The sequence below is a fragment of the Sminthopsis crassicaudata genome, chromosome 3 (genome assembly GCF_048593235.1).
Source record: "Sminthopsis crassicaudata isolate SCR6 chromosome 3, ASM4859323v1, whole genome shotgun sequence".
Classification (NCBI taxonomy): Eukaryota; Metazoa; Chordata; class Mammalia; order Dasyuromorphia; family Dasyuridae; genus Sminthopsis; species Sminthopsis crassicaudata.
Genome location: NC_133619.1, coordinates 250,957,866 through 250,970,036, shown reverse-complemented (window position 1 = coordinate 250,970,036; position 12,171 = coordinate 250,957,866). Strand labels below are relative to the sequence as shown.

At 35.0% G+C, this 12,171-nt stretch overlaps 1 protein-coding gene across 9 annotated transcripts in view; it reads left to right on the top strand.

Moving 5' to 3' along the window:
• The window catches only part of CHST10 (carbohydrate sulfotransferase 10), a 49,191-nt gene that overhangs the window by 19,079 nt on the left and 17,941 nt on the right, over window positions 1-12,171 (top strand). For 5 of the 9 annotated variants that reach the window (XM_074300405.1, XM_074300414.1, XM_074300406.1 and 2 more), the window contains 2 exons: window positions 2,062-2,214; window positions 9,117-9,208. In XM_074300405.1, coding sequence (XP_074156506.1) covers window positions 2,062-2,214; window positions 9,117-9,208 — 245 coding nt within the window. The remainder of the gene's footprint in view (window positions 1-2,061; window positions 2,215-9,116; window positions 9,209-12,171) is intronic. The other 4 variants (XM_074300411.1, XM_074300409.1, XM_074300410.1 and 1 more) reach the window with 1 other exon arrangement.

Sequence of the window (12,171 nt, the reverse complement as noted above, 5' to 3'; positions counted from 1 at the left end):
TTAGTTTCCCTACTCTATAGGGATAAACACTGGATGATTTCCTTTATCAATACAGGTTGGTGTTTTCTGTTACTTGTGGTCTTAAGAGCATTCCCTGGAGAGGAGTAACTTCCCCAGGGCATCACAGTCAGCATGTGTGCTTGGACCCAGGTCTTTTGGCTCTGATCCCAGTTACCTCTACTACTGCATGACACCTTTGGACTTAATTCTATGGATATACACACTTCCAACCTCCCTACAATAAGTACCTGTTTCTGCCGAATTTCCCAAGCTTGTTTATTTTCTCTTGCTGACCCATTGCTTGCTGACAAAAGGAGATACTTCTGCAGCTTTTGAGTGTGACACTCCTATTTTGGTTGACAGACAGAAAGCTCCATAGTTTGTCATTCCCTCTCAGGGTAACAGCATTCTTGGGACGTTTCAGGACACCAATGCTTTGAGACATAATATAGGAGAGTTACTTGGTTTTTGTTCTATCCTAAATGTTGTACTTTGAGGCTCAGAGAGCCATGTTTTGGATTCTCCTGAAAATGATGCCCTAGGCAGCAATAATATTTGTAATCCTGTAGTCCCTTGCCTTGCCTTGAAATAGTTGGTGAAAATCATGCCAGACCATATAGGTCTCTTTAACTAGTTTGATTTAACTTGAATAATCACAGTGTTAAAGTTGAATTAAAAGTCTTTATCGAAACTCTCCGTCTCTGTCTCCCTTCAATCCTTTTCTCTTTCTTTCTTTTTTCTTTCTCTCTCTCTTTCTTTTTCTCTCTCCCTCTCTCCTTTCCTCTTTTTCTTCCTTCCTTCCTCCTTTCCTCTTTTTCTCCCTTCCTCCCTCCCTCCCCTCTCCCCTCACCCCCCTCTGACTTTGTCTCTGTGTCTGTTTCTATCTTGTCTCTCTCCATCTCTCTGTCTCTCCTTTCCCACATCAGTCTGTGTCTGTCTCTGTCTGTCTCTGTCTCCCCTTTGCCCCCCATCTCTTTTTGTTTCTCTGTTTTGTCTTTATCTGCCTCTCTGTCTCTGTCTCTCTGTCCCCCATCTTTCCTTCTCTGACTCTCTCTCTTACCCCCCAAAAAATCAGTCAGTCTCTCTCTCTCTCTCTCTCTCTCTCTCTCTCTCTCTCTCTCTCTCTCTCTCTCTCTCTCTCTCTCTCTCTGTACTCTCTCTCTCTCTCTCCCCTTTCTTTTCTCTCTGTGTGTCTCTTTCTCTTTTAGTTTAGTTTTCTTTCCAGGACCTAAGCTGAGACTTTCGTTTTCTTCAGACATCTCTCAATTTGCAACAGAACCTAACTTTTATGACACATTTAAGACCCAAACTCCCAGCCTTGCTGAAAGATGTAAATGGTGGCAAAGAAAAGAGAAACCACCAAAGAAAGATCTGTCTGAACATGTCTTGGCAGGCAAATAAATGCAAGGGAATTTAAATTATTAAAATCTTTCCCTTGCTCCTCCAGCAATTATTTAAGTTGTAGTTTTATTCTGTCAGCAGTTTGAGATTTTGAACACAGTCTGCTCTTGATCATGTTCTTGTGGAATACATAGCCTGTGGATTACTCAGGGTGAACGTTTAATCCCAGACAGGCTTTCCCCTACCACCTGTTTCTGGGCTGCAGCAGTTGGTGAGAATTCAGCAACTGAAAGCTCATTTTAATATTAACCTCAGACAAACAGACTTAGGAAGATAAATCTACTTCCCAAAATAAAATCATAGGTGATGTAGTGCAAAGTCAAATGCTATTGACTTTTGTGTTTCCCTCACTGTGCCTTACTTCTGTTTGTAAAAAATGATTGAAAAGTGACATGATTTAACAGGAGAATGGGGGAGGAAGGGATTATTTTCTCAGTATTTAACTGAAGCTAAAAATTGTAAAGCAGAACTTTAGTAGGCTATTGGTAGGAGAGAAGATCAATCAGAGGAAGGAGAATATTTAATTATGTTTTACAACTGTTCAGCAAAATAATTATGGGTTGATTTTTTTTTTTTCTTGCGTAACTTTTTGTTTTATTGATCTATTTACCATGGTTGGTTTTTTGTGCTTTGTTTTGTTGTGTTTTGTTTCCTGGGGAGGAAGCTGTGTTTTCCAGGAAGAACCAGCAGTTATATGGCTCACGTTTGACAACATGCACCACCAGTGGCTTCTGTTAGCTGCGTGCTTTTGGGTGATTTTCATGTTTATGGTTGCCAGCAAGTTCATCACTTTAACCTTTAAAGACCCAGATGGTAGGTATATTTAAGCATTGATTGCATTTAGCTAAATGAGTTTACTATAATGTATCTATTGAATATCAAATATTATGTCAGACATGCTGTGGATAAGGTTGGTTAATACAGCTAGCTTTCATTAACTATCATATTTGTAAGTGATTTTTTTTTTTTTTCTTTTTCTGAGGCTGGGGTTAAGTGACTTGCAGAGGGTCACACAGCTAGGAAGTGTTAAGTGTCTGAGACCAGATTTGAACTTGGGTCCTCCTGAATTCAGGGCTGGTGCTCTATCCACTGCGCCACCTAGCTGCCCCAATTATCATATTTGTAAATGTTATAGTTCATTGGAAGACTTCCTCAATCCCTCTGACCTGAAATCACGAAGACGTATGTCCTTGAGTTCAAATCTGGCCTCAGACACTTATTTCTCTGTGACTTTGGAAAAGTCACTTAACCCTATTTGCCTCAGTTTCCTCATCTGTAAAATGAGCAGGAAAAGGAAATGGGAAACCACTCCAATTATCTTTACCAAGAAAACCCCAAATGAGGTCACAAAGATTCAGACAAAACTGAAACTATTGAACAAGAATAAGCCTTCTCTAATTCTTAAGGGATTCAGTTCAATCCAAAATAAAGTTGAATGGATCCCATCCTACCCCATATTACCCCCAAGGTGATGTCAAATATTGTTGCATAGTAACAACACATCAGTTACCTTGGATTTTGACTCCTTTCCCCCTTTCTTCCAAATGCCCTTTGGACTTTGGATGAAAACTTAAAAGTCAAGACCTTCTTGACTCTTTGTGGATATCAGAGCAGGTGGTATATTACAAGGTACTGGATTTAAAGTCAGATCTGGGTTCAAATCCTGTCTGTGTCAATAGATATGTCTAGTGTGTAGATATCTTAGATAATTTCACCTACGGTGAATATACATACATACACACACACACACACACACACATATATATACACACATATACATAAAATCCCAATTTCTTCAGTTGTAAAATGAGGTAGTTTGAATAGATCACCTCTAATATCACTTCCAGATCTAAAACTATGATCTTTTGAGGCAATTATTATTAATTAGCACTATTGGTGTTGATTGATGATTGACACAAGGGGCTGGCCACATATATGCCTTCAGGTAGTAGTCATTACAAAGGTATGGAAGTCATTCCAGAAGATAGAAATGGATCTTCCTTAGAAATGGATCTGCTTGTCAGTGGACAAGTTTGCTTTTTTGTCCTGAACATAAGATGTAGAGCACTGAGCTAGGAAATCAGAACACTATAATTTGTTTGCTGCTCCGCTGTTTTCAATTATGTCTGACTCTGTAACCCTATTGGGATTTTCTTGGCAAAGATACTAGAGTGGTTTGCCATTTCCTTCTCTACCTCATTTTGCAGGTGAGGAAACTGAGGTGAATAGGATGAAGTGACTTGCCTAGAGTCACACAGCTAGTAAATGTCTGAACCCAGTTTTGAACTTAGGAAGATGAGTCTTCCTCATTCCAGATCCAGCACTCTATTCATTCAGCCACCTATCTTGCCCACTTTTCTAGTTTTTGGAGAAGTTTCTTAAGCCAGGGACATGTTGGCCCCAATTGGAAATTCACAATTTGAAAAAACTGAATCAAAGAAAATAATGCAAAAGAATGAATAAGAATGAGAAATTATAAAAACTGAATCAAAGCAAATAATGAATAAGGAAAAAAAAAACTTTCCTGCACATAAATACTCAACAGAGAGAGGTAAACAAGTATTCAACAAGCATATACATGTATAGCTCTCCAGGTTCCCACCCATGGAGATTACACAGAGATTAATAACAACAGTCTGTGTGGGAATAAATAGTTCATTAAATCCAAACAACTGTCCCCTCTTCTTGGTTCCTATAAAGGATTCCCTCCACAGTGAGCCATCATGCATTTATCCTTTTCTCTCTTACCAGTTCTTCATGACTAAAAGTTACCCATGCACATAAAGTACTCTTAGTTCCCAAGGTTTGGACAGAACGAATAACAGCTAAAGCAGATAATAGTTCAGACTTGCTAATAAGATAATTATAGCTAACTCCCAAATTTTTATTTGTTAATGAGGACTACAATATCCCTGGTAATTGAAATTCACACATTACTAAAGTTAGTATAGAGCAGTAATGTGGTACAACTGATAGAAAATTGGGAAGGGAGTCAGAAAGACTCATCTTCCTGATTTCAAATATGGCCTCATATACCTACTAATTGTGTGATCTTGGGTAAGTCACTTAACACTGTTTGCCTCGATTTCCTCATCTGTAAAATGAGCAAAACCATGAAATGGCAAATTATTCTAGTATCTTTGCCAAGAAAATCCCATATGAGCTCACAAAGAATCACATCCAACTATAAAACTATTTTTAAAAGGGACAAACCAGCCCTAAATGCTTCAATAAATTCCAAAGGAATCACAGTGTAAAAACAAATTGCAATCATTTATATCTATAATGGTGTCCTTAAGTCATGAAGAAAAAGATGAAATAGTACTTTCTGTTTAAAACAATAGGGAAGTATATAGTCTAGTTTAGAAAGATAGCTATCAAAATGTTTACAATAGAAAAAAATGAGCTCCTTTTAAAGTTAAGTTCAAGTTAACTAGGAATTTTATGTAAATATTTTACCTTATGGGGTGAGACAAACAAGAAGTAGTTATACTAAGTATGTCCAGACTGAGCCCTCAATGAGAGGGTCTAATTGAGAGTAGAACCGAGAATAATAAATGGATTGAAAATAACTGTTCTAAGGATAATATTCATAATGTTGTAGTTTTAACCTAGAAGAGAAAATGCTGAGGGTATGATGTAATGTCTTCAAATAAACACAGGGTTATTTCATACATACATACACACATAAACACACATATACACACTTATCTCAAAAGGAGTGACCAAGAAACTATCCTTCTTCTTGAATATTGTTTAAAAACAGGACAAACTAGGGACAAATAGATGACAGTGAATGGAACACCAGCCCCCAAGTTAGGAGGACCTGAGTTCAAATCCAGTCACACACTTAACACTTCCTAGCTGTGTGACTTAACCCCAATTGCTTCACCAAAAATAACAACAAAAACAAACAAGCAAAAAAAAAAAAAAAAAAAAAACCCAAACAAACAAACTTAGTACAGATTTCCATCTGCTTTGGTTGATATAAGTCTTCACCTTTCTAGGAGATGGAGCTCAACCAGAAAGTTCTCAAGACCATTCCCTTTTCATTTATTTATTTATTTATTGGGTTTTGTAAATGCCCATACTGTGCATTTGCCAGTTGAATAAATTAATCACGGATTGTCTATTTGAGAAGTATAGAGAAAATAGGAAGTTTAATGGTGTGTGTGCATGGAACCTTAAATCTTTTAATCACAGCTGTTATAGTTTATTTCTTTTGTACCAGCAAATTTCCTCTTTTAGACTTAAAGCCTATTTTAAAACATTCTTAAATGGAAACACTTGAAGGAGAACCCTAAAATGCTGTGAAATCTGATATAATGAAATTTCATTTCTATAAAGCAGATGGAAAATCCTTCATTTGAGTGCATAGCAGTGTGCCAGTTGTAATTTTGGTTATAGTGACAGTTTGCTTCTTCTGGTTTTATGGGGGGAGGGGGGAGAAAAACAATTTTGCTATATGAATCTCTTCTTTCTTTTTCATGCACATTTGTATTTGATGACTTCCTCTGCTGAAGGAACTAATCAGAAAAGCAGGTGTTTTTTTAAAGTTCATCAATAAAATAACACTTTCTTTCTTTCTTTTTTTTTTTTTTTTTGTTAGGGAAGGGATTCTTAACTAGGGGCTCGTGAACTTGAATGGGTGGGGGGAGGAAACTTACATCTTTCTTTAATTAAATTAATTTAACATTTCTTCCAGTTATTTAAAACCATTATCCAAAAAATGCTTATTATTTAGTAATGGCTAGTGTACAGGGAAGAGGAGAAAATGAAATTGGCCAAATTATTCTTACAAAATAATGGGATTAGGAGCTGGAAAATCCTTAAGTGTCATCTAGTTCTCAGCTTTTTAAACTGTGGGTTGCAGCCCCATATGAGATCTCATAATTGAAAGTGGAGGGTCACAAAATTATGATTTATTATTAGTGAATGATTTATATACTTTTAACTTACATATGCAGGATCCTGTAAAAATTTCTTGGGCACAAAGGAGTTGAGAATAGGAAAAAAAAAAAGAAGAAGAAGAAGCCCTAGTCTAGTCTACCACTCCACAAATGAGGAAAATTAGAAAATTTAGAAAGAATCAAAAACCATTAAAACCAGTTCTCCTATTTGTAAATTTTAATTCTGTCATGTCACACTACCTTTCTTATATTATTTTTAGTGTGTGAGATCCTGAAAGCCCACAATTTAGAAACAGGTTGTGCTCCAAAAATATAATTTTAAAGTCTAATTAGAACTCAGAAACATATTTTCTCCTAGAAACAATGTTATAATTGGTCATTAGGTTCCCACACTATCCCACAAAAATCTGTTTAACCCATAATATAGCTAAAATACTGTGATTGGGTGGGTGGGTGTAGGTTTGTATTTTATTTCTTTTCTTTTTTAAACCTTGACTGTATATTGAAGGCTCCTGGCAAATGAGTTGCAGTCAAAGATCTGAGAATAATTTTTTTATTAATTTTTATAATTATAACATTTTCTTTGACAGTATATATTCATAGGTGATTTTTTTTTACAACATTATCCATTGTATTCCCTTCTGTTCCAAATTTTTCCCTTCCTTCCCTCCACCCCCTCCCCTAGATGGCAGGCATTCCCATACATATTAAATATTTTATAGTATATCCTAGGTCTGAGAATAATTTTTAAACTTTATCCTATAAACTGAAGAAAAATTCAGTTTCATATAAGAATCATCATGGTGGTGGAAAGATATAAACATACAGTCTTCAAAAAAAGAAATATAAGTTATAAACATCACTTTGGGAAAATATTTATAACTAATAATCAGAGAAATGTAAATTAAAATAACCTGCCAAGCTAGATGGCCTTTGAGGAAGCTCTGAAATTCTGTGAGAGACTTAGTCTGGATACTTTTCATATCAGAAGGCACTATTAGCCAAGACAATCTGATTCCTGAACAGTTAAGTAGATAGAAAATAGGAAATTAAGAAGAAAAATTCATAGCTAAATGAGACAAAAGGAGGCAGGCACACTGCTTCCTTGCTGGTGAAAACAATTCGAAATTTGTTGAGGAAAGTTATTAAATTATGCATACACTCTGACCCAGTACAGTGCATCTGTATCCCCAAGAAGAGAGAGAACAAAAGACCTATGTGTACAAAAATAGTTACAGTGACTGAAAAAACAAAAACTAGAAAAAAAATTTAACAATTGAAGATGGCCAAAATAAAATTGTATGTAATGAAATAGTAATGCTATTTAAAGAATGACAGATGAAGACAAATTCAAAGAAATGTGGGAAGATTATATAAAGTTAAATAGAATGAAAAAAATAAGAGCTAAAAGAAAATGACTTAGAATTGTGTGTGTGTGTGTGTGTGTGTGTGTGTGTGTGTGTGTGTGATTTAAGGCATTCTGCAAGACAGCAGCTATTCAAACCCATGGATCATACTTCAATATTGTTGACTTCTTCCATCCAGTGTTCACATTAATTCAAAGGAAAAGGCATTTAACGAAATGTATAGTAAGTAAAATGACAAAATATTTCCCATGCATACAGGAGATATACATTTGAATCATACATAAACATGAACCCAAAGTATATCACTGCACAGATACAGGGAACCATGAACAGAAAACCCATGGAGATATTCCATACCTGGAATATAACGTGTGAAATTTCCTTTGAAATGTGAAGAGACATATTCCAGGAATGCATATGGCAAAAGTACACATATGGAAGATGTGTCCAGGATAATTCAAATCTTCAGTACTATAGAACTGCCACTGGACATTATGTTTCTACTGGGTATGTCATCCTACTGAATTTTTCAATTAGTTTTATGACTATGATTTGCTTTCTTTTTTCAACTAGTGAAAGGAAGTTATTTAACTCCTTCAGAACCATCTGCTATCTACCATTCTCTACTATGATCTACTAGGGAACAAGGCTAGAAAGCCCTGATCAAGAACAAACTGGTATTCTTTTAGCATATAGCCAAGACTATGAACCACCTACTCTTCCACCCCTCAGATAAGCATCAAAAGTTAACTGAAGTCTAAGGTTCACTTTAATTCTATTCATTTGACTATCTTTCTCTTGTGTCACCAACTGTCTCTTCATGATCCCAAGCAACTATTTGACTTGATGTTAGAAAATTTCTTTTAACTCATGTTAAATCGGTGGTTGTAAGTCTACATAGTCCACTCCCCCCAAATAAAAATCTTATTGTAGTTTGTGGAAATTTGAATAGATAATGGTTTCTGCACTCTAGAATCTCTCTGATTGATACACAAATAAAGCTCTGGGCAAGAAGAAGCAGCAGAGAGAACCATTGACCTCCACTTTTGTTCACATTTTTTGCCTCAATGTATATATTATGCATTCATGCTGTATTTCAGAATACACATTGGCATTCTATCTGCATAAATGAAGTCAACATACAAAGAAAACAAAACTCTAGTTAAATACAACTTTTCAGTATTAATGTCATCATACTAAAGTTAAAGGACATGTCTTTACTTTCTGCTAATAATGTACTTTTTTTGATTTCTTAGGAAGTGTCTATTGTGTTGAAACAAGATGGATTTAAAAAAAACCCACTAGAATCACTTATAAAATATTATTCTGATTAGGTATTTATCTAACATACTCATTCCTAGGTAATTTTTGGTAGTTGTGTATGTGTGACTCCAAATTGGAATCATTATTTCAGCTTTCATATTCTTCTGTCTTTTAGTGTATGGTTCCAAACAAGATTTCCCATTCCTGACAACTATGCCAGAATTAGAAAAGTGGAGAGATGAGAAACACTTGCCTACAGAACTAAAGGTGAGCATTATCAAGGCAGGAAAATTGAATTTCTTTTAAAATTCATGAGAAATGATGAAAAATGCAATCTACTTCCAGACAGAGAACTGATAAAACTCAGAGTACAGATTGAAGCATTTTTCTCTTTTCTTTCTTTTTTGGTATTATACATTTTCAGAACATGGCTAATGTGGAACTATGTTTTACATGACTTCAATACAAAGTATATATTCTTGCCTTCTCAGTGGTAGGGAAGGAGATAGGGAAAGATAGAAAATTTGGAACTGAAAATAAAAATAACATTGAATTTTTAAAAATAAAATTGCTAAGGAAAAGAAATAAGCTTCATAAAAGAGAACAAAAACAGCTTGGTTTATTTGATCTAATCAGTTTGCAAATGAGTTCCAGGTAGAAAAGAAATTGAGGAAGGGAGTGAGGGGAATGTGCAGATTTCTTTGATTTTGCCAGAATAGCATTTTTCACCTTTTGTTTTAGGGGTTATGTTTTCATGCAGAAAGCTAAAACTCTGGTGAGTGCAGAAATGCAAATAAAGATACAAAATAATCCTGCTTTAGCAGGTGATATACAATGATATTAGAAGTGATTCAAACCAGTTCCAATGATCTTGTGATGGAGAGAGCCATCTACACCCAGAGAGAGGACTGTGGGAACTAAGTGTGGATCACAACATAGTAATTTCACTTTTTTATTATTTGCTTTTTAAAAATTTTCTCCTTTTTTCCCGTTTTGATCTGATATTTTTATGTGTGTGCAGCATGATAATTATGAAAATACATATAGAAGAATTGCACATGTTTAACATGTTAGATTGCTTGCCATCTGGGGGAGGGGGTGAGGAGAAAGAAGGAAGAAAAAAATTTGGAACACAAGGTTTTACAAGGGTTTATATTGAAAACTATACATATTTTTATAAATAAAAAGCTTTTTAAAAATAAATAAGAAGTGGCATGGAAATAGGTAGGTAGTGCTTTGGCAAGCGTGTTATGCCTGGAGTCAAGAAGACTGAGTTCAAATATGACTTCAGATACTATGTGACCCTGGACAAGTCATTAGCCTTTTTGCCTCAGTATCTTCAACTGAAAAATGAGGATAATAGTTACTGGCACCTACCTCTCAAGGTTGTCATGACCAAATGAGATAATAATTATAAATCACTTAACACAGTGTCTGGCTATACAGTAAGCATTCTATAAACATTTACTATTGTTATTTTTTATTATCATTATATGATGCAAACCTGCTATCTTACCAAAGGGTAGAGGAGATTAGGACTATTATTCTTTTTCTTTCTGTTCATATGTTGGTAAATACATCTTAGTTTGTAAGTAGTTTATGGGATTTCTCAGACCCCTTTGGGGGTCTAAACTTCAGGTTTAATTAATGCTTAGCTTAAAGAGAAGGCAAAGAACTTTTTTGCTTTTCAAAAGGATTGAACAGAAACATAGTGATTTTTTTTTTACATGTGAAGACCCAATCTCTTACCTTCCTGCCTATAATAAACTTCATTTAAAGAAATCTGATTTACATACAGTGCTTTAGTGGAACATAACTCATAAATATCCTTTACCTGGTATATTTAGAGGTGTGTGTGTGTGTGTGTGTGTGTGTGTGTGTGTGTGTGTGTGTGTGGAAAATTATAGAGAAAACCCAAAGAAAACAAGTGATAATCTATTAGAGATTTATGATAGAATGCAATATGACATATTACCAATGTGATAGTATCAATAAGGGATATGAAAGTAGTATAATATAAAAGTATAATGTAGTCCCTGCCCTTGTGGTCCCAATTGGGTGGAAAAAAAAAACTAACACATATGAGACAAAGAGAGAAGGATTATGTGCTAACTTGGGAGACCTAGACTTTTTCTGAGGGAGCTATCAATATAGATTCATATCAAAAGAAAGAACCTCATGGAGGTAGGAAAAACAGGAGTCAGATCTTGAATCATTGTACCTTCTAATTATTTTAAAGTTCTGATCAGGTGAATCATACTGCCTGACTACAGGAATAAAATAAAGCAAACAAGTCTAAAGAATTTACTGAGTATCAAATACTGTGCATGAATCTATGAAATCATTTTCTGTTGGCAATGAAAAATGAAGATGGAGCAAATAGACAAGTGTTTACCATTGAGAGGGGTTGGGGAAGAGGTCTACTATGCTAACAACTAATCCTTTCTATTCTTAAAGTATCTTTTCATTCATTATCTGAATTGAGTTCCTGGGGATTATGTGTCCACATTAAAGACTAAGATATAGACTGTAATATGCCTAGAATAGTTTAGGTTGCCAATTGTAATTTGAGAGCATTGACAGTGTAGAATGCCTTCCATTCTCAGAGATTTTGTAAAATGTAGATATAGAAGGAAGCATATAATATCAGGCATGACCATTGTGTTGATCTGTATTGCTTAATTGTACTTTATTGCAGGAAAGGATTCTATTGGGTAGGAAGGAAGTCATTAGAAAGTGACTTTAATGTTTGTCCTTTTCTTAACTTATTTAAAAAGTAGTTTAGGTTGCATTCCTTACCAGGAGACCTTGAGAGGAGACACTGTATAGTTTAAGTCTTCTCAAGTTACAGTTTGCACACTAAATATTCTAGTCATACTATAGTCTATAATTAATTTATATAACTATATAAATGAATAATTAATAAGAAGCAACCCTGTGCTTCTTATTTCTATAGATAACACAGGAACAAATGGGTCCTGCCCAGAGTCCACAGTGTGAATAATGCAAGTATAGTCTAAGGAGGAAAAGGATATCTTATCACACACTAAGAGGCTTCAGATTTTCAGTTCTGCAAGGGAATTGATATCATTAAGTTTACAAAACTCTGGAGACATTTAGGCTGTAACATTAGAGTGCTAGTAAAGTGTATGATATTCAGAAAAGAGCAAAGCAAGTGAAGAATTTCAAATCAAGAATGACTACAGAAATTAGTTGACAGTTGTTTAGCT